General features: G+C 47.9%; 1 protein-coding gene across 1 annotated transcript; it reads left to right on the top strand.

Moving 5' to 3' along the window:
• The first annotated feature begins 10,135 nt into the window (after window positions 1-10,135).
• Window positions 10,136-18,757, top strand: LOC147343480 (beta-defensin 1-like). Its single transcript, XM_086380414.1, has 2 exons — window positions 10,136-10,637; window positions 18,519-18,757. The coding sequence occupies exons 1-2, from the start codon at window positions 10,577-10,579 to the stop codon at window positions 18,665-18,667; spliced, it is 210 nt and encodes a 69-aa protein (XP_086236540.1). The 5' UTR covers window positions 10,136-10,576; the 3' UTR covers window positions 18,668-18,757.
• The last annotated feature ends 3,479 nt before the right edge of the window (window positions 18,758-22,236 follow it).

Genomic DNA, 22,236 nt, shown 5'->3' on the forward strand with positions numbered 1-22,236 from the left:
ATATACACACTGCACACTACATATACAAACTACACACTACATGTACAAGCTACACACTACATATACAAGCTCCCCACTACGTATACATACTACATATACACACTGCACACTACATATACAAGCTACATATACACACTGCACACTACATATACACACTACTTTATGGAAAATAGATAACGAATAAGAACCTGCTGCGCAGCACAGGGAACTCTATAGGCCAACTCTCCTCAATACTCTATGATGGCCTATAGAGGAAGGAATCTAAAAGAGAGTGGATATATGTATATGTATAACCGATTAACTTTGCTATCCTCCTGAGGCTAACACAACATTATAAATCAAGTATACTCCAAAAATAATTTAAAAACTAAAAACGTTTAAAAAAAAAAAAAGAACATTGTAAAATGAAGGGGGCAGGCAGGAGTTTTTTTAGGAGAAGGGCTAACTCCGGGAGGTGAAGTGTTTCTGTCCGACCACTAGAGGGCGGCAGCTCGCCCCATCCTGCGCCTGGACTCCAGGCCTGGCAGCTCCTGGGCTTGTGCAAGTGGTCCTTCTAGGCACCCTGCCAGGGATCCCAGGTTGTTTTTGCTTTTGTTTTCTTAACCACTACACTCTTTTAAAACAGAAAGTCGTTTCAGAGAAAACAAATAAATCTAAACCCCAGAAAGAAACCCAAGTTGGTCAAAATATGCACACGGAGCTGTCAACTCTCACCCCATCTCCCTTGTGGTCAGAACTGGGGTTCTGCCCATCACCTCACCTCCCCTCCACCCCACCCCACCCCCCCCACAACCACATCCTTCAGAGCAACGCTTCCCAAATGTTTCCTGGTGAAAACTTTTATTATGTTTGTGTATGCCAGCCTGTGCATTTTTAAAAGATGTACAAATTATTAGTCCTATGTTTTGTTATTAGATTCAACAAACATAACATTTCATTTCAATAAACATAGTCGGAACAAACCACACAGAATAAAAAGGGAAATGAACTGCATGCATTGTCCACTGGAGGTGCGCTTACAGGCACTGAACACAGACAATCGCTGTTCTGTTTGGTCTTTCTGTCCTTCCTTAATAACAGAAATTACATGCGTAACATGATTACCCCATAGGAGAGGCCTGTGACCATGCTGAGAGGACATGTCTCCTGAAGTTAGTTTGCCATTCGCTTGTTACCACCAAACCAGGGTGGTGACGCTGCTACCTGCAGGCATTACTGTGTATAACATCTAAACTATTTCTGTGCTTTGCTTCAGTGACTCTTAATGAGGCAAAACAGTCTCACCTGGATAGCCACAGAAAGGAAAGAAGGAATGTTAAAAACTCTTCAACTAACTCAGAATCTGTTTTTAGCATTTATACAAACCGAAGGAAATGACTCTATGTTTTCAGATTTTGTCTTCCTCCCTTCCTCAGTTCCAACAAGCAATGGTTTCATGCAGATTATTCTTCCATGAAAGAAACAGACTCTGGGTCTGCACTTCGTACATATGGACTTTCTTTGAAGGAATTTAGAATGTGAGCATTCTACGTCCGTCAGAAGCTGTTCAGTGATCCCTGTTTGCTTCTGGGCAGGTAACTTGTGGCACATGCCGTCAGGTCTGCAGAACTCTGTCCTGCAAGTGTGTAACTTTCCTCTCTGCCCTTTGGTCTCATGATTTATCACCTGAAAGTGTTAAGGTCGTTGAGAACATTGCCTGAACCAGGAAGAAGCAGTTCTGGCTGGTCAATGGGCAGTTGTAAAATACTGTGACTAAAATTGTTTTTTAACTCAGAGAAAAGTGAAGTGTCGCTGATGAAACGTTTCTGACAGTACTTTTCCTGTGATTCACATGCAGTGTCAGCTGTTCATGATCTTTGAGATTCTCAGATTGTAAAAATCATCATCTCAAATTTACCACACTGGTCTTGATGAGGCTGCATCTCTAGTAAAATAATGCAGATTTTCCTGAAGGGAGAGGGGACCCCACCTCCTTTCAGAGAGGAGGAAGGAGTGGGTCCTTCTGCCACTTCGGACAGGCCAGCGTCACCTCTCAGGGAGCTGAAGGGGAGAGTGCAACTCTTGGCCATTGAGGAAAGAGGAATCATTCATTTAATGTAAGAAAAATGCCATTATTAACTCTGGAAAGTGATGTCAGGTTGACTTGTTTCTCTGATCTGAGGACCATATACATAAGCAAACATACATGATTCCAGAGCACAAGGCAGATTTCTTCACTAAATAACCTGTCTTGAGAGTTTCTAGGTTACTGCTCTTTTTACCTTCTTTAAAAAGAAAATTTCAAACTATGTCATCATTTTGCTTTTCCACCTGCCTGCATAAAATCCGTAAGATGTGTTTTCTGGATTTGGCTTCTGTTGTTTTTTTGTTTTTGTTTTTTTTTGCTAAACAAAGTTTTCTAAATCACTTAGTTTATTTGACCTTGATGTGGCCTTTTAAGCCATCAGCAAACCTGAGGTCTGCTGGCAAGTCCTTCACCTGAAGGCAGAGAAGTAGCAGAGCTGTTTCTGAAACCGCTTTCCTGCTCCTGAGACGCTTTCGTTCAGTGACCAACTCTCAGGCACACCGCAGGAGCTCAGAAAACATTGGCTGAATTGTACCAGAAAGAGTCAAGGGATAACAGTCTGGAAAATTTTATTTCTACCTCTTGTAAAATGTGTGGTGCCTATCTGTGTGGTGTGTGTGTGTGCGTGTGCACATGCAGGCATGTGTGTGCACCTGTGTGTACCCCCCCACCCCGGGGGGAGTGCAAACCTCACTGGGAACTAGTGAGGAGAGGACTCTTGCCCCCAGGCACGCACAGAGCTGCTGCCTCATCCTGTGCAGGCCTCAGGCTCCCTCCTCAGACACTTTCCCCCACCCGCCCTCTGAACTACCCCCTTCATCCTTTCTGCTGCCTCCTTTTCCTCATGAGCTGATTGGTTCATACAAACACTCACACACATGTGTGTACTGTTTGTATTTCTTGTCCATCTCCCCCTCATCCACTGAAGTAAAAGTTCTAGCATCAAGGACCCAGCAGTCCTTGAATTGTCTGAGTCGAATCAGAGAGACAGAGTCAGCACCTGTCCAAACAGCGGGCCCTGCAGGGGTGTCCCCAGCTGGGCTGTAACCCACGACCCCAGCCTCAGCTCCTTTGCAAGCCTGGACTTGGGGGTGTGAGAGGCCTCATTCATGGGAGTCTGAGAAGGTCCCCCATCTTCCTAGAGTCACAGTCTCCAGAGTTCCAGCCCCAAGTCTCACACTAGCTCTCTAAGGTGGCAAGCTGACCTAGGCCCACGTGTGAAGGGACAGGGTGATGGTGCCCTTGGAGAGACCAGCAGGTCTAGCATGGCCGACCCCAGAGCAAGAGGGTCCCAGACACACAGCAGACAAGCAGTCACCCTGTGGGAGGAATGGAGCACCCCATAAGGGACCGGTGATATTTAGATCCAAGTGCACTGGGAAACTGAGACCTCCAACAACTCAAAATGGTGTTGGCTATTTAAGAGCAATTTAGGGCACATTTATTCTTAACAGAAAGCTTCTTGCGCCTGCCCTGGAGTGCCTCCCCCTGGGATTGCTTGTGAAACTGGTGATGACTCAGAACTTCAGAGCAGAGCAGGGCATCCCCGGCCCGTATCTCGCTCAGTCCTGCGCAGACCCTGATTTCCATCCCCCACCCCCCTGTCACCCCCGCTCACCACTCGCGGGTGTCAGACTGCAGGGCTGGATCACCGCACGGCCCCGCCCAGGACTAGAGGCTCTGCAGTTGTTGCCTGATGAGTAACCCGAGCGTGGTCCAGTCTCCTGCCAATTATCTTTGATAAGATCAAGCCCACAGCATACCAGTTTTTCCCACTGATTTCATGATAAATACTCGTTCCTGGAACCCAGGCCCACAGCAGGTGTTGTGGTCATAGCAACAACAGGAGCAGGATGATAAGCAGTAGGGCAGAAAGGTCTGACCATCTCTCACCTAGGTTCTCAGCCTCGGCACTGCAGGACCTTTGGGAGGACAGTCCTTGCTCCAGAGGGCTGTTTCCTGGGCCGAATGATACCCAGATGCTTAGCCATCCTCTCAGCCTCCATGTACCAGATGCCATGGCCACCTCACCTTGGTTAGGAAAAACACCAGAAATTTCCCCAGAAATTTCCGAACATCCCCCTGGTCAGGAATGGGGGGGTGGCAGGGGGATGCCAGGTCCAACCAGCCCATCGAGCTTTTCTGGAAACACAAGCTCTGAGGGGGGAGAGGAAACATCAGGGCTGCCTGGAGGAAAACCTCAGTGGACTCAGAATGCCGTGGTGCATCCACCCCAAGGGCGGGACTTCAGAAGGCAGTTTTGGGTGCTCCCAATTATAATCCCAGGCCTCCAACTGATACTATCATCAGTTTGCCCACAAAAATGCAGCTCTGGCTTAACTTTAACCTTTACAAGGCTGTTTGTTTCATCTTGTGAGTTTTTTTCTGGACCCTGCAGGGTGGACAGATCTCCAGGGGCTTGAGAAAATTCCAAGACCCACTCCCTGTCTTAGGGAACGTGCTTCTTGACTTGCTGATGACAACTGCTGTGTTTGCTAGCAGGCATGTAGTCCAGGCAGACCAGACATCAGTCAGAGGCCTGCTCTCCTGCTTCTGAAGCCCGAACAAGACTCTGTTTTCATTTCCCTAAAACAGCAGTGATTCCATTTTAAATGCTTGTGTGTGGGTGCACTGTGTGTGCTCACTCAGTTGTGTCCAACTCGGTGACCCCATGGACTGTGGCCCGCCAGGCTCCTCTGTCTGTGGGGTTCTCCAGGCAAGAGTACTGGAGTTGGTGGCTATTTCCTCCTCCAGGGGATCTTCCCGACCTAGGGATGGAAATGAGCTCTCCTGGGGCTATATTAGCAGGTGGATTCTTTACCACTGTGCCACCTGGGAAGCCCCATATGCATATGTATGTATATATTCTTTTTCAGATTCTTTTCCATTATAGGTTATTATAAGATATTGAACATAGTTTTCTGTCCTATATAGAAGGGCCTTGTTTATCTTATAAACCCATTCTTTTATTATCCTAAATAAATTCTTTATTTATTTCAAAATGTTTATTGAAATATAGTTGACTGACAGTGTTGTGGTAGTTCCAGGTGAACAGTAAAGTGATTCAATTATATTTACATATGTAATTATATATAATCATTTTTTGGAGAAGGCAATGGCACCCCACTCCAGTACTCTTGCCTGGAAAATCCCATGGATGGAGCAGCCTGGTAGGCTGCAGTCCATGGGGTCGGTAGGAGTCGGACACGACTGAGCGACTTCACTTTCATTTTTCACTTTCATGCATTGGAGAAGGAAATGGCAACCCACTGCAGTGTTCTTGCCTGGAGAATCCCAGGGATGGGGGAGCCTGATGGGCTGCCATCTCTGGGGTTGCACAGAATCAGACACAACTGAAGCAACTTAGCAGCAGCAGCAACAGCAACAGCATAATCATTTTTTACATTCTCATAGCTTATTATATAATATTAAGTATAGTTCCTTGTACTGTACAGTAGGTCCTTGTTGGTTATCTATTATATATAGTAGTTTCTATATGTTAATTTCAAACTCTTAATTTATTCTTCCCTCCTTCCTCTTTGGTAACCATAAATTTGTTTTCTATTTTATAAACTCATTCTTAATAAGCAAGAAACCAAGGCCCAGGAAGGGACTTGCTGAGGACTCCTGTTGGGCCCCTGTTGTAGAGGCCTCTTGGTTTTCTAGAATGGCAGTGAGCACACAGCTGCATCTGTCTGGAGAAAATACAAGCAGTTTCCCGTGATGAGAAAGTTCCTGGGTAACAAGCAGGTGGTGCACTAGGAATCTGGACATATATGTTCAAATAACAAGAATTTGGTCGTTTTTCCATCTCTGTCTACGGATGAGCAACACATAATATGAGGGCTGTCAGGACCAGCAAGGTGTTCCTTATGCTCAGGCATAACGTCTGGCACAGGCAGATATTGTGATATTTGTTAAATAAGGAGGGAAAAAAAAAGTTTGGCTCGGAGCCAGGGCACTGACTGCGGGCATGTAATGATTTACACAGGACCCAGCACCCAGGGTTAATACCCACCCTGGCCTTCCATGGGCTCGATAAATGGGAAGGCAGGTGTGTGGGGATGGGGTGCTGGGGGGCAGTGCACCCCCTTTTCTCCTGCTAAGACAGCTGTTCCATTACCTTTCTGACACATTCACTGTCGATGCTGTTAAAAAATAAAACCTGCTTTAGTTCTGTGTACTTTGCAAGGAAGCTTGATGGTGACGTCCGCAGGTGGATCCTGGGTGGGGGCAGGGTGTGTGTGGGGGGGCCAGGCGACCCCCCTCCCACCTGATGCCTGCACAGGGCCCTCACCTGTCCAGTAGCCAAACTGGAGGCCTGGTGAGTCCACAACTTTAGAGCAAATGCTGCCTTCACGCTGCCAGCCCGGCGGGAACTCTGGAGACCACGAGACCTGCAGGAAGCTCTTCCTTCTGTGCACAGAGCCACGGCGTCGCCTGAGTCTTTTTCATGTTGAAAAGGCAGATTCCAGGGAATTCCTTGGCGTCCAGTGGTTAGGACTCGGTGCTTTCATTGCCAAGGCAAGTGTTCCGCCCCTGGTCAGGGAATTAGGATCCTTCAAAGCTGTGCAGCACAGCCCAAAATAAAAGACAGATTCTAGAGTTTCACTGCAGGCAATTTTCAAGCAGGAGCTTTTCGTAAAGGTGTCCCTGGTGATTCTGATGGGCTGCCTCGTTTGGAAACTGGCCACTAAAAAACCCCATAGAATTCACCGCCTTCTTTTGCTGGATGGGAACGTGAGGGTGGCAGGTGGCCTGGGACACCTGAGGTCATCTGCACCCAGCGGCACCTGAGCCCTGATTCAGGAGGGAGGTGTGATCAACACCTGATGCAAACAACTCTTGCCTCTGGGAAGCGGCTGGCCACGCGGCCCGTGAGGCAGACGTGCCCTGGAGACCAGCAGACGAGTACAGGACCCAGCCAGCTGCGGCCAAGGTCAGGCACCAGGGAGAGAACAGGAGCAAGTGCAGGGAGTTCCGGGGCATGTGCCACCCCTGACCACCATGTGAGCTCCACTAACCGAATAATCAGGATGCAGACCTGCCGTGGGAACACGGAGGGTCTCTCCCCAGCCTGTCCCTCCAAACCCCTGCCCCTTCTCAGAAGCAAATACTGCTTCCACTAGGTGACTTTCTGTTAGTCTCCGGGCTTTCCCCTGTGTTTCCATATGTGGATGTGCACGCACGTAGATTTTCTTTTTCTTTTACCCCATACAAATGTGCTTAAATCTGAAGTTTCTCCCTGAAAAGACCCTGACCCGAGCTTTCTCAGGCAAAGAGTGTTAATGATCTCCGCCCTCTGGAAAGCAGTGAGGGATGCAGGCCCTCCTGACGTGGCCCCAAACTATAAACAAGGCCTTGAGTCTGTTTTCAGACACAGCAGAGCGGAGTGGAAATAGCTACCGTGGACCACGTGAAGAGGTAAACTGAGGCGAGCGCAAAATTGCCGAAAAGATGAGTTTATTCAGGAACAGCAGTAATTGCATCAGGGCACACAAACTGTAGAAGCCATAAGTGAGTCAGTCAAAGGTGTGGAGTAGGCTATATTTATGGCCAGGAAATGTAAAGAAGGGAGAGTCCAGTTAGTCTATTAAATTAAAAATCAGTTTAAAAAAGTACAAAGACCAGGCCTGAAAGTTCCCTGAGCAGACAAAACCAGCCCAGGCAGGCAAACAAAGCTCAGATGAGCCTAACCCAGGTCATTTCTTTTTCTCACCTCTGGAACCGTAAGCAAACCTTCCAAGGCTGATATGAGGCAACCTATGACCAAGGCCCTCTCATTTAAGAAAACTGTAATATTATCACTTTTCTGTGAACCAAGCATTTACAGAAATTCTGTTTCTAGTCCTGAAGTTTTATTTTTCTGAGGGCACATGCATAAGATTTTCCATTTTATATCTTCTGGTTCCATTTCAGATTGAAATCCTTTCACAAACGTGGGCTGTGGCATTTAGAGAAGGGCCATCGCTGGGGTGTCAAGAGTTTGGGGAGCTCTCAGGAGTGGAGTCCCGGGAGTTCTGAGGTCCTAGGAGACGGAGAGTTAACCGAGGTGCAGACACGTGTGTTAGTCGGGATGGCTGCTGTAACGAAACACACAGGCTGAGCTTGAAGGGCAGAAGCTCCTGTCTTGTGGTTCTGGAGGCAGCCTTCTCACCGTGTGCTCATATGGCAAAGAGAGCAATGAATCTCTTCCTCTGCTTATAAGACTACCCGTCCTACAGGGATGGGGCCTTGTGACTTCTTTCAGCCTTAATTACCTCCTTAAAGGCCCCACCTCCCAACACAGGGCTTCAACATGGGCAACTGGGGGACACCATTCAGTCCATGGCAGCACTCATTTCATTCATTTCCTCCAGTGACTGGTCATCTATACCGACAGCAGACTCTCCTGGGAGGAGAGATGATGGGGGTCTCCATGCGGCCCCTCCCTCAGACCCCACTGATGTCGGGGGAAGCAGCCAGCACGCCAAGAACACAACAGGAAGGAGGCTGTAAAAGGGGCAGCCCAGAAGTACCAGGCACTTTTGGACAAGGTAAGGTCAGGGAGGACTTCTCAGAGGAGGTGGCTGGCAAACAAGAGAGAGGTTCACCCACAGGAGCCGCCAGCCCCCAGGAGCAGGGCGCCTTCTTCCCTCCTGCGGCGCTCAGCACATGGTGGTTATGTCATAAATATCGTTGAAATGCAGTCGAGTCCATCTCTGCTGCAGAGCGCTCCATGCTCAGTAGTCACGCAGGGCACGTGGGCTGGCCCGGGGCCCGTGAGCTGTCAGTGAAAGTGGCTGTTCTTACTCTCAGGAGCGCCGCACACAGGTGCACCGCCAGTCCCTCCCCTGATCTGTGTAAACACCACACATGCCAGCTGTGCTGACCTGACGGGCTCTGTCTGAATCTCCCTGGTTCACAGATGGGGCAAGTCCAGCCAAGAGGTTGTCCTGGCCACGGTGCCAGGCCCAGCAGCTCCACAGGCCCCGCAGCTCCGCAGAGAAAGTGGGAGCCTGGAGCCCTGCCGCTGATGAGGAAGGGAACCGCAGGCCGGAGGCACACGTCTCTGTCCGCTTCCTTCTCGTCCAGTTGCCTTCCCCCTCTCTACTCTCTCAGCTCTCCACCTTCAGTCACGTTCTGGGCTCACATTCTGCATCTCAGGAAACCCAAACCAAGACACTCCTTCTGCAGAAATGTCTATGCAACTCACCACCATTTCCCCGAATCACCTCCTCCTCCTGGTTATGCTACCTTGGTCCGGGGCATCACCTTTTACCTAGACAGAGCCAGGAATCGAGCTCAGTCTGTCTCCAGTGTCTGCGAGACTTTTCCTTCTTAACATCCCTGAATCCATGTCTCCTTCCTTCCCCCCTTCATGACCTTAGTTAAGACCCTCATTGGTCCACCAGCTCCTCCCCTTTCCTCCCAAGTCCAGTCTTGCCTTTCTCCACCCACACTTCCCTGAGATGGTTTCTAAAATGGCAACTGGCTTGTGTATTTCTCCTGATTCAAATCTTCCCAGACCTCCCTATTGCCTAAGGAAGAAACCAAAGCCAAACTCACACACGCTTCCTCAGATCCCGGCCTTGTTCCGTGGTCCTCACTTGCTGCCAATCCCAGCGCCTATCCAGTGCCATGGCAACGGCCCGTCTGCTCGTCCATCTCAACTAGACTTTTGCAGGAAACCAACATAAATCTTGGTCCTCAGTGCACGCCAAGACCCTAAACATCACCTAACACATAACAGGAACCACATATACACACCTGAGTCAGTGAGTGAAAGGATAAATGTTTGAATACGACGAACTCTGTCCCTTCCCCTAAATTTTGCTGTGCACTTAAAACTGCTCCAAAAAATTTGTCTTGACCAAAAAAAAAAAAAAAAAAAAAGTTTAAGTGACAGAAGAGGCTCATAGATTATAAAAGATTTGAGAGATATTTTGATTTAAAAAAAGCAACACCAGCCAAAAACTAGAAGAAAATTCCATCCCTAAAGGTTGGAGGAAAGGCAACAGCCCGGCTTTTGTGAGGGACGAGGGTGAAGTCTGGGGCACCGCGTGGAGAGCGCAGCTCCCCTAGAGGCCTGACTCGCGGGCTGCCAGCTGGGCGGCTGCCTGGCTTAGTGCCCCGGGGCCACCTCTCCACTCCCTGAGCCTCTGGCAGCTGGGGTTCGAGCATGCACTCCTGTCCTGGGAACTCCATCTGAGCGGTTCTGCGGGGACCCAGAGCAGAGCAGGTGGGAGGAGCTGCCTCCAGGCCTGCAAGCCCAGCGCGGGATCCAGCTGCTGCAGCCTAGGGAGACGCGCGTCCACATGACTCCCCGACAACTCAGGGCTTGCGGTGAAGGGTTATTTATTAGAATCTCTCCCTGGCCTTGGACGCCGCCCTTCACGTCGGTGTGTGCGGTTGTGCAATCCTCCAGCCCTATAAAGGCGGTGACCCTGCCGCCACTGGAGCCTCTGGAGCCTCTGGAGCCCGGCCTCCCCTGAGCCTCCCTCCCCGGGCCTCCGGCCGCCGGCCGCCACCATGAGGGTCTTCCACCTGCTGCTGCTGGCTCTCGGCTTGCTTCTCTCCCAGCTGGGCCCAGGTGAGCCGGGACCCTGCAGCGCCTGGGGCTGGAACTCGGGGACACGTCTGAGGTTGACCTTCTCTGCAACCCAAGCCCAAGGCAGCAGGAAGGCCTCTCCGGGGCTAAGCTGCCTGTCGGGGGCAGAGGGCACGGAGTGGTCTGACAGCGGGGTCCAGGCCATCCTGAGTGCAAGGAGTGCACCTGCCTGCCTAGAGCCTCCCTGGGCTAGTTCTCCCAGGAGCCTGAGGGCAGCTGAGCGGCAGGAGGGCCCTCCTGTCTCTCTCTCATCTTTCCCTCAGGGCTCCCTTCTCTCTGCCCTTGGCGGGGATGTGAGGTACCAGGCAGCCCCCACACCCCAAGCCCTGTCTCTGTCTTGGGATTCCAGAAAGTATCCTCTGTGAAGGGGACCCCTACTCCATCTGCAAGATGCCCCCTTACCCCCGAGAGGCACAGCATCCCAGCCAGCCCAGAGGTGCACCTCATCTCTTGCCAGGGCCCAGGGTGGGCCCTCCCAGGTGTTCTCCTGCAAGCAGGTGCCACCTGCCCTGCCCACAAGACCAGTTCCACCGGAGTCTTTGACTTACCCGTGTGTAGACACTCAGGGATCCACCTTCCTTGAGAAATCCGCTCACATCCTCCAGGGTGGCCCATTCCCCAGTGCACCACAGGGGAGCTCTGTGTCAGGCCAGGGGATGCCAGTTCCTTGGGGTCAAAGCAGCAATGCCCCTGGTGTAAGAGAAGGCGAGCCCCTGCCTGCCAGAAGAATCAAGAACACAGTTTATCCCATCCCTGCCACTCACTCCCAGGTCATCTCCAGCCAGTCACCTCTTCTGGCTGTTAGTTTCCTCGTTGGCAGAGTGAGTGGGCTGCGGCAGAGGGCTCTAAGAGCGTTAAGCTCTGGAATTCTCTGCAAGCCCCGCTGTGCTTTCCTCCAGGCTAGCACGTCGTTGTGCAGTTAGTTGGGCCTCATTTACTCCAGGGGTTCCTCAGAGCTCCCCTCGGACAGCTGGGTTCCAAAGTATTCCAATACAGAACTTTAATGTTTCCAGTCGGGACCCTTAAGAGAGGCAGAGAATCCATGCAGTGTCCTGCTATTATCATACTCATCTCACAGCACGTGAGTTCATAAACAGACATGCAAAGTCTCTTACTGCAGCTCAGTTTACATTGAAAATGTTTGAAAGCCACTATATTAACATGAAGAGTTGTTTTCAGTCTGTGACATCTAAGTAGGATTACAAGCATCTCATCCAAAGCCTCGAAAAAGGGTGTTCCCGGGGACATGCAGGAGGAACTGCGCTTACTAATCACTCCTTCCAGAAATGGCAGCTGATCTGATGGCGTGCCCAGCGTAAACTGGACTGGCTTAGATACTGCCCTTGGACGACACGCAAGCCCTGTCTGCACAGAAGCAGCAGCAAAGAGGGCCTCAGGATGGGGACCTTCAGGACTGCTCGCCGAACCCAACTCCTCTTCTAGAAGGGGCGGAGTGGGGTCCTCCCCTCCTCTGGGCTGGAGCTAGGGGTCCTGAGCAGCGGGGTCCGTGCAGGTGGAGCACCCCCTCTGAGCCCTGAGATGCTCACACCAGGAAAAGGGCTGCAGAGAAGGGTAAGCTCGACACCATGTTTTCTGGGGGATGCAAAACTTCTGGAGGAGAGGAAGAGCCCAGGTGTTTTCTGCGTCAGAACACACTGTGGTCCCCAGCCTGTGTCCCAGGGTCGAGGTGTCCTGCATTCAGCTGTGGTGTTTCCCCTCCTTGTGGTTGCATGTTCGTTGCTGTGTGCTGGTTGTTGCAGCTGCTGCAGCCACCCCTGCAATACCCGCCCTGCCAGCAGGCTGCCCCAATGCCAGAGGCCTGGGGCTAGTGCAGGGAGGGATGCCGCACTACTCAGCCACCCTGAACCCCTACAGGGTCGGTTCACTCCTTTTCTGGAAGAGCCCTCAGACCAGGTGGTTTCACAGGTGGGGAATCGAGGCCTGCGAGGCCCCGGGGAACCAGCGCTTTATGGTCACTGCAGGAGATCCTAAGACTTGGTGTTCTTGGGCAGTTTTCATCCTGGTCAGAGAAAAAGGCCTGTGTTGCCCACTGTTAGCTTACATGGATGGTCTTTGTGTGAACATGGAGTAATGTCACAGTGGCAAGGCCACCCAGGTCCCTGCAGAAGCTGGACAGGAGTTGTTCAAGGAGTATCTGGTGAAGAGCTGCTGCAGGCAGGCATTGCCCCGGGATGAGGGGACGCATCAGGGAACAGCCATGGAATCCATGGCCGCACATTTGAGAAGCAGAGCACAAGCAAACCGGTTACAGAATTCCTTAGCTAATGACAGTGGTGCTGTGAAATGCTGTTAAGGGCACAGTGCTAGGGGAACACGTGACGATGAGAGCTGACGGGTCTCCAGGAGCCGGGAAGGCTTTGTTGAGGATGCTGAGAAGTGAGGGAATGATGAAAGTCATTTTTGAGTTCATGGAATTTTCAAAATAATATTTCTTTTAACTCTCTCCCAATTAAAAGTCAAGATATGTCACAAAAAGAATCAGATTTTTATCTTCTTTCCTTAAAAAAGTTTTAAAATTTTATTTAACTTTTAATTTTATATTGGAGTATACTTGACGAAAAATGTGCTATATTCAAGTGTACAACAACATAATTCAGTTGTATGTATACATGTGTCTACTCTTTTTTCAAATCTTTTCCAGTTTAGGTTGTTACATAATATTGAGCAGAGTTCCCTGTGCTATTCGGTAGGTCCTTTTGGTTGCATTCTCAGTGGCTTCAGTCAAAGTCTGTCTCTGTGACGCCATGGAGTGTAGCTCGCCAGGCTCCTCTGTCCATGGGATTCTCCAGGCAAGAACACTAGAGTGGGTTGCCATGCCCTCCTCAGGAGATCTTCTTGACCCAGGGGTTGAACCCAAGTTTCCTGTGCCTCCTGTATTGCAGGCAGATCCTTTATGTGCTGAGCCACCAGGGAAGGCCTTTGGTTATCCACATCAAATATAGCACTGTGTACATGTTATCTCCTCCTAAAGACACAACAGATGTGGCAGATTCCTGCATGGCAGCAGTGAGCTGCAGCTCAAGAATGGCTTTGCCTCCACACAGGATGCACTCCTCAGGACACTGCAGACCCCACCAGTCCCTACTGCCTCACCTCAGCCCATTTCACACAGCTGTGTTATTTGCCTGGCCGAGGTGGGAATCTGAATTTTCAGCCCCAGCTTAATTAAACCAGTGAAAGTGAAACTGTTTGGAGTCATTTTTGGCCAGGGGTGTTTCTGAAGAGCTCTAGTACCAAAGTTCTTTATATCTCAGCCCAGAAAAGAATTCAATGAGAGGCAAAGTGATAGAAGTGATTTATTAGAATATGACATTTGTGAGGTTTAAAAGTGGGCAGACAATGGGGTGCTGCACCCCAAAAACTTACTGCCTTCATTTATAAGCAATGGAAAAGTGGGGAGGGGGAGAAGAACTTCTTTGACTTTCTTAGGTGGGCATCATGCTTCCAACATTGCTCCTCCTCCGGGTTGAGCAGGGGCGTTTTCTCCTCCCTTCCTGGTCAAGCTGGGTCCACAACTTAATTTTACTATGTGTGCAGAGACCATGTCTGGGGGTCATTGACTCACTGGGCAGACGTGGGTCTCATGCCGCCATTGTTTTACTGTTTTGAGGCATGCCTCGTGCCTCTGCTGCATGGTTTTGTTGCTAAGCAAGTGCTGAAGAATTGATGCTTTTGAACTGTGGTGTTGGAGAAGACTCTTGAGAGTCCCTTGGACTACAAGGAGATCCAACCTCCATTCTGAAGGAGATCAGCCCTGGAATGTCTTTGGAAGGAATGATGCTAAAGCTGAAACTCCAGTACTTTGGCCACCTCATTCGAAGAATTGACTCATTGGAAAAGACTCTGATGCTGCGAGGGATTGAGGGCAGGAGGAGAAGGGGGCGACAGAGGATGAGATGGCTGGATGGCATCACCAACTCGATGGATGTGAATCTGAGTGAACTCCAGGAGTTGGTGATGGACAGGGAGGCCTGGCATGCTGCAATTCATGGGGTCACAAAGAGTCGGACATGACTGTGACTGAACTGAACTGAAGCCTGCTTGGTTTTATGGTTAAGCAAGCCTGCTCTCAAGTGATCACTAACTTACAGGGGTCTCCAATATTTTTCTGCTTTCAATCCCCTAGTGGGATTAACTATTTCATCACCTATTTTGTCTCTTCATCTGCCTCTATCAAAACGAGAGAGGGAAAGGACAAACCACATGGAAGGAGAGCTGGGATCAAAGCCCAGGAGGTAGGCGAGCCGCTCAGTCGTGTCCGACTCTTTGTGACCCCACGGACTGTAGCCTGCCAGGCTCCTCCATCCATAGGATTTCCCAGGCAAGAATACTGGAGTATGGTGCCACTTCCTTCTCCAGGGGATCTTCCCCCACCCAGGGATTGAACCCTGGTCTCCTGCATTGCAGGCAGACTCTTTACCATCTGAGCAACCAGGGGATCCCTTTGAAAGCCCAGACATCCAGATAAATTAAAACAAACAAACAAACACAGAGCTCTCACTCTTACTCTAGTCCTCCCAGCTCTGCTATGGGGAGGAAGAATCATTACCCCCATTTTGTGGCTTAATAACTTGGCTAAAGTCACATGATTGGTAACAGACAGAGCAGTGACTCTGTCAAACCCAGACCATCAGCTCCAACACTGCAGGGCTGTCAAGGCACAAAGCATGCTGGGACCAGGGTGAGGGGTCAGGAGAAGAGCCAGGGATGTAGGGAAGCACAGGTCAATCAGGCCTGAGGCAGCAGGAGACCCCATCTGTGTTCAGGTGGGCCCCAGTGGCTTTCAAACCAGAGAGTCACAGAATCAAACATGGCTTCTTCTTCTTTGTAAGGATCTATTTCTTCATTTTGGCTGTGCTGGGTCTTCATTGATGTGAGGACCTTCTCTAGCTATGCAGCGGGGGCTACTCTTTGTTGCATGTGCAGGCTTCTTGTTGTAGTGGCTTCTCTTGGGGATGAGCACGGGCTTTCCGGAACATGGGCTTCAGCAGTTGCAGATCCCACGCTCTAGAGCACAGGCTCAGTAGTGTGGCACGTGGGGCTCAGTTGCCCTGAGGCATGTGGGATCTTCCTGGACCAGGGACCAAACCCATGTCTCTTGCATTGCAAGGCAGATTCTTAACCACTGGACTGCCAGGGGTGCCCCAGACATGGCTCCTTTAAGTGATTGGTCTCCTGGGTGTGGAGGCTGGACAGAGGAGAGGCTCTGTAATCTGGAGTAGTTTTTTATATATTCTACATAGCAGCCCTGTCAGCTGTAAGCAAGACAAATATCTTCCCTCACCTTGTGCCTTAGTTTTTCACTCTCTGAATTTTCCACATTATTTTAAGGTGGTTAAGTGTGTCATATTTTTTCCTTTAGCGTTAGTACTTTGATGCCTTAGGAAATCTTTTTCTAGCCCAAAGGCATGAAGAGTGTTCAGTGTTGTCTTCTGAGGGCTTATTGATTTTCCTTTTACATCTAGGTTGATAATCATCTGGCAGTGATTTTTAATGTGCACGTATAGTGTGACTAAGGGTAAAGGCTTTATTTTTTCCATATGAATATTTAATAGTTCCAGAACCAAGCATGGAGGAGGCCATTTTCCTCCACTGTTATGCTGAGCCACTGTTGTTCAACTTTCAGTATCTGCATGGATCTCCTTGGGCATCTTCTGCTATTCTGTTTGTATATTCGTCTGCCCTGTTCCATTGGTATGTTTGTATCCTCACCATCTGGTCTAATTACAGTGGCTTTATGCTGCTGCTGCTGCTGCTAAGTCACTTCAGTCGTGTCTGACTCTGTGCAACCCCATAGACGGCAGCCCACTAGGCTCCTCTGTCCCTGGGATTCTCCAGGCAAGAATACTGGAGTGGGTTACCATTTCCTTCTCCAATGCATGAAAGTTGAAAGTGAAGTCGTTCAGTCGTGCCCGACTCTTCGCTACCCCGAGGACTGCAGCCTAACCAGGCTCTTCCATCTATGGGATTTTCCAGGCAAGAATACTGGAGTGGGTTGCCATTGTGCTCTATAATTAGTCTCAAAATCCAGTAAAGCAAGTTCTCCTGCCTTTTTTGCTAGGACTGCCTTAGCTATTCTTGGTCCTTTGAATTGCCACAAAAATTTTAGAATCAGCTCTTCAAGTTTCACTGCAAGAATCTCCTGGGATTTTCATGGTTTTGGGCTAGCACCACAGCTTGCTGCTGCTGCTGCTAAGTCGCTTCAGTCGTGTCCCACTCTGTGTGACCCCATAGAACGCAGCCCACCAGGCTCCCTCGTCCCTGGGATTCTCCAGGCAAGAATACTGGAGTGGGTTGCCATTTCCTCTCCAATGCATGAAAGTGAAAATTGAAAGTGAAGTCGCTTAATTGGGGGAAAATTAAAAGTTTAAAAATAATTAATCCTCCAATGCTTAAGCATAGTATTTCTACTTATTTAGGGCCTCTTTAAATTACAAAAAAAAATACTATATTCTTTACAGATAGAGATATTGCACATTATTTTTTAGATTTGTAACCAGGCATGTTTTATGCTCTTCTATAAGGTGTTTTGATTTTTCTTTTTTTTTTCCTATTGATTGCAGAAGTAAAATTCTTTTTTTTTCTTTTTGTATATGATCTCATGGACAGCAAATTTGTTAAGCTTTCCTTTTAATTCCTTTTAGACTGCCTACATATAATCATAATATCTGCAAATAGAGACAGTTTTTTTTCTGCTTTCCAACGCTTCTACCTTTTGTTTCTTTCTTTCTTATCTTATTCCCCTAACTAGTGCCTCAATTACAATGTGGAATGATAATGACTAGCCAGTTACACTCGTCTGATTGCCGTCTCATGGAATGTTTCAGTGCTTGACCTTTAAGTGTACAGTGTGCTGTAGGCTTCTGTAAGTACTCTTTATCAGGTTAAGGAAGTTTCCTCCAGTTCCTTATTTGGTAGGAGTTCTTTCTTTCTTTTTTTCAATCATGAATCAATGTTGAATTTTTTCCAATATTTTCCTGCATCTTTTAACATAATATAACCATTGACTGATTAGATAATGAGAACATTTAATCTCTATTCCTCTGTCAGTTAGTTAGGAAAAAGTGACACATTTCTTGGAGAATTAAGTGCAGCCATAATGGGATGGACATGTACACACTGCTATATATAAAATGGTTTATATAAAATGGTATATATAAGTACTATACGTCCAACAAGGACATATTGTATAGCACATGGAACTCTGCCCAATGTTACACGCCAGCCTGGATGGGAGGAGCATTTGGGGGAGAATGGATACATGTACATGTATGGGTGTGTTCCTTTGCTGTCCGCCTGAAATTATCACAACATTGTTAATCAGCTATACTCCAATATAAAAGAAAAAGTGTAAATTTAAAAAAAGTAACCATAAAAGTGCTATTTCCCCACCAAAAGAAAGATGACCAGCCTCAGAATCTTGAAAATGATTGAGATCACATAATCTAGTCTCCTTAATTTTAAATTTGAGAACTGGGGTTCAGAATGTTTGAGTGCTTTGCTAAAAATCACACAGACTCATTCTAGAATAAGGAACATAACCAAAGCACTCTGATGAGATATGTTGCTATTCCTTTTTGGCCCTATAATGTACTGAATCTTCAAAGATAATGCCAAAAAATGAGGGCTCACTAAGGGTGGAGACACCATAACCCACCAGCATTGAGGGGGCTCTTCAGATGCTGTGTTTCATGAGCAGCTCCACAGGTCATCTTGGTGTGAAGCTCTTGCAAGGGAAACCCCTGTGATGTGCTTTGCAAAGGGCTGTCTGTCCTGCTTTCCCCTGAAATCCCTGTGGCCACAAGCCAGGAGTCTGACATGGTTGTTTTTCCCTTCTCTCAGGTGCCGGCCAGCTTACGGCTCTCGGCCAGCAGTCTGACAGCTACATATGTGCCAGGAAAGGGGGGACCTGCAACCTATCGCCCTGCCCCCTCTACAACAGGGTCGAAGGCACCTGCTACAGGGGCAAAGCCAAGTGCTGCATCCGTTGACTCTGAGCTGGGAGCGACGGCAGAGGGCACTCAGGAGCCACGTGGAGTATTTGTAACCATTGTTTTAATAAAAGGATTTTGTGAGGCGGATGTCCTTGAGACTAGAATGAGTCTTGTGTCTCCTTTTGGAAGAGATTAAGAAAGTTTGAAGTTTGAAAGGGCAGACAGGCCAGGCTGCAAAGCCCACCGAGTATGGGACTGGGGGATGCTGACGAGGCCATGAGCCATGCCACCTCCACTCTGCTTCATCACCAGATCTACAGGTGAGCAATGCAGGGGGTCCAGGTGAGACCGAGAGCACGTGATAAATGACAGAGCCTCAGGCCCCCCTCATTCATAGCAGAAGCTCATCCCAGACCCAGCGATCTCAGCAGCCTGTCCATCTGCTGAGCCCAGAACTGCTGCCCCTGCTCCTCCCTGGGCCGGGACAGTGGGCTGTGGGTTGGTTAACCTTAGCATTTGAGAACTTTCATTAGGACCATAAACCTATCCCGAGTAAGGAGGCCTAATAGCTGGTTCCTGGAGGACCATTTCTAACTCAGGCACCGTCACATGATCTACTTACACATCACTCACAGAAGCATTCTCCAGGACCACTGCCCCTGCCTTTTGTCATCTCTGCACCACGAGGCCTGTAGACACCCACTGTTGGGAGAAAGAGGGTTGCCTTCCCTTTACTCCAATAAATTTCTTACAACTCCTGATGATACACACACTGTCCTCTCCTTCATCTGGCAAGAACAAGTCCACATTCCACTTTGATCAGTCACAAGCACACATAAAAATCAAGCAGTATAAAAATGTGGGGGAATTCCCTGGTGGTGCAGTGGTTAGGGGAGTGGGTAGTATCAACTAAGTCCTTGTGGTTTATGAGACAACAGATGGTGTTTAAAGTTGATAAGTGAAAATAAGAGGGGTAAGCATGTCATTCAGAGAAGGAGCAGAGGTGAATGTGAAAAACATTGAAAGGCAGTGGCTTCCTGTTAAGTACTGTTGAAGAATTTTGTTTTCACAAAATACATGTATATTTGTGTAAAATGTATGCAGAGTTTGCATGGAGAACATATATTTTGAAGATGCAAAACATGACTGTTGTCCAGTGGAAAAGCCAAAGTAATCTGAACACGCCATGATCAGTGCCCCTCCTCAGAGCAGTATCTACGAGATTTGCATCTGAGTTGTTTCCTGCACTGACATTTTGCCGAAGAATGGCCTGTTCCTAGGAGGTACGAGCTGAAGCATTTAGGGCTGGCTGAAATGTCACAAAGCTGGCAACTTCCTCCGTAATTGCTCAAAGCAAATTAAATTTGCAAAGCGATTACAACTGGTGGATCCAGAGGGAGGATATACGGATACGCACTGTACTAATCTTGCCTGTGTGTCCATCTGAAGCTTCTCAAGATGAAAGTCAGGTTGGGGGGAGGATGAGAAACATCATCAGAACCAAGAGTTTTGACGTAAGAAAAGATTCATATAAAATTAAAAGGTTATATTAAAATCCTATAGCCTTAAATTTGAATTGGATGTATTAGTATAAAATCCGGACTTTTCCCCTCTTAACAAGTATATATCTCTCAGCCCCACCCCTACAAATGCAGAGACAGTGAAGTAGCAATGAGCACCCCTAGCACACAGGCCATGGGTCATTACCTTTCCCACTAGAAAGAACCACAATGTCTTATAGAAGTGGCAGGTTCCAAGTATGGAGCATGAGATGGACAAGATGAGTCTGGTGTCTCATCGTGCTAGATAGTAGAGAAGCTACAAAAGGCTGGTGAATGTCCAGAGAACACTGGCTCCAATCTGAGAGGGACTCCCTAGGTTAGGATGGAGCATTTTCCATCCTGGCAGAGAATTATGACTATAACTGATTAAATATATAATATATAAACACATTAAATACACAAAAATATAACAGTAAATTATATTTTAAACACCAAATATAGAAAAATCCACGAGGTCGTACTGATACTTAAAAAACAATACTATTTACACTTGGAGTTTGTTAAGGTGCCAACTTATCACTCTGGAAACTGGTATATAAGAGAAAAGATTAAGCATTTATTCTGCCCTTCTTGTAGAAACTGTATTTTAGGGTAAACAACCATTCAGTTCAGTTCAGTCACTCAGTCGTGTCTCTTTGTGACTCCATGAACCGCAGCATGCCAGACCTCCCTGTCCATCACCAACTCCCAGAGTTTACCCAAACTCATGTCCATTGAGTCGGTGATGCCATCCAACCATCTCATCCTCTGTCGTCCCCTTCTCCTCCTGCCCGCAATCTTTCCCAACATCAGGGTCTTTTCAAATGAGTCAGCTCTTTGCATCAGGTGGCCAAAATACTGGAGCTTCAGCTTCAACATCAGTCCTTCCAATGAACACCCAGGACTGATTTCCCTTAGGATGGCCTGGTTTGGATCTCCTTGCAATCCAAGTGACTCTCAAGAGTCTTCTCCAACACCACAGTTTTAAAGCATCAATTCTTCAGCACTCAGCTTTCTTTATAGTTCAACTCTCACATCCATACATCACCACTGGAAAAACCATAGCCTTGACTAGACGGACCTTTGTTGGCAAAGTAATGCCTCTGCTTTTTAATATGCTGTCTAGGTTGGTCATAACTTTCCTTCCAAGGAGTAAGCATCTTTTAATTTCATGGCTGCAGTCAAAAAACAACCATTATATGAGTGAAATATTTATAGAAAGTTCCAGCTAATAAATGAAGAATGGATAATAGAATTGGAAAATCACCATTTTCACCCTTGAATGAAATCATAGAACTAAAACAATGTCATTGGATGGCTTTAAAACATGCACTGGAAAGCCTGGCAGGGAATTTGATGATAGAAAATTAAGGCTGAGACCAACTCAACTCAATGATCAACCTTGTCCTCACTGTAAGCTTACAAGACTCTAAGTTCATGGACCTCCTACTGTGATCCAGAGAAGTGCACACCACCACCCAAGAAATATTCTGGCCAAAAGCATGTCCACTGAAAAAAAATGCACAACCTAAAAGTTGAGAATTATGTTTATTCGGCCGGTAGTTTTAGGGAGAGAGCCTCTCAGATAAAACTGTTGGAAAAGGAAATGGTGAACCCAGTATATATGCCAGGATATACAGGAATTTTTGCGATAACAACACGTAGTGAGAACAAAAGGTTACTGGTAATAAAAGAAAAACCGATATCTCCAGTTAAGGAATTTAGCACTTTTCTAGGTATGGGAAAATGCAAGAGTTTGGGCTCATTGAAATCATTCCTCGGCTCTCTGGGGCCAGGATCCTGTGTTTTCTCATCCTGAGTTTCCTCAAGCTGCACTATCAGGGGTGGCTGCAGTCTGATGGCTACTAGATAGTGGATATTTCTTGTTTCCTTCCTGAGTTTCCTCAGGGTTCACCAGCAGTTGAACCTGAAACTAATCAAGTTTCTACATCCAACAATTTACAGGAAATGCAAAAGTTAGAGAAACAAGTAAAACAAGTGCTCAAGGAAGCAATAAGTCAAAGTCAGAACATGAGATGCTGCACAGGAAAAACAAACTATTTTTTGTTTACAAAAACAATGGCC

Source organism: Bos grunniens, chromosome 27, assembly GCF_055505025.1.
Source record: "Bos grunniens cultivar Pamir isolate PY7600 chromosome 27, Bosgru_T2T1.0, whole genome shotgun sequence".
Lineage (NCBI taxonomy): Eukaryota > Metazoa > Chordata > Mammalia > Artiodactyla > Bovidae > Bos > Bos grunniens.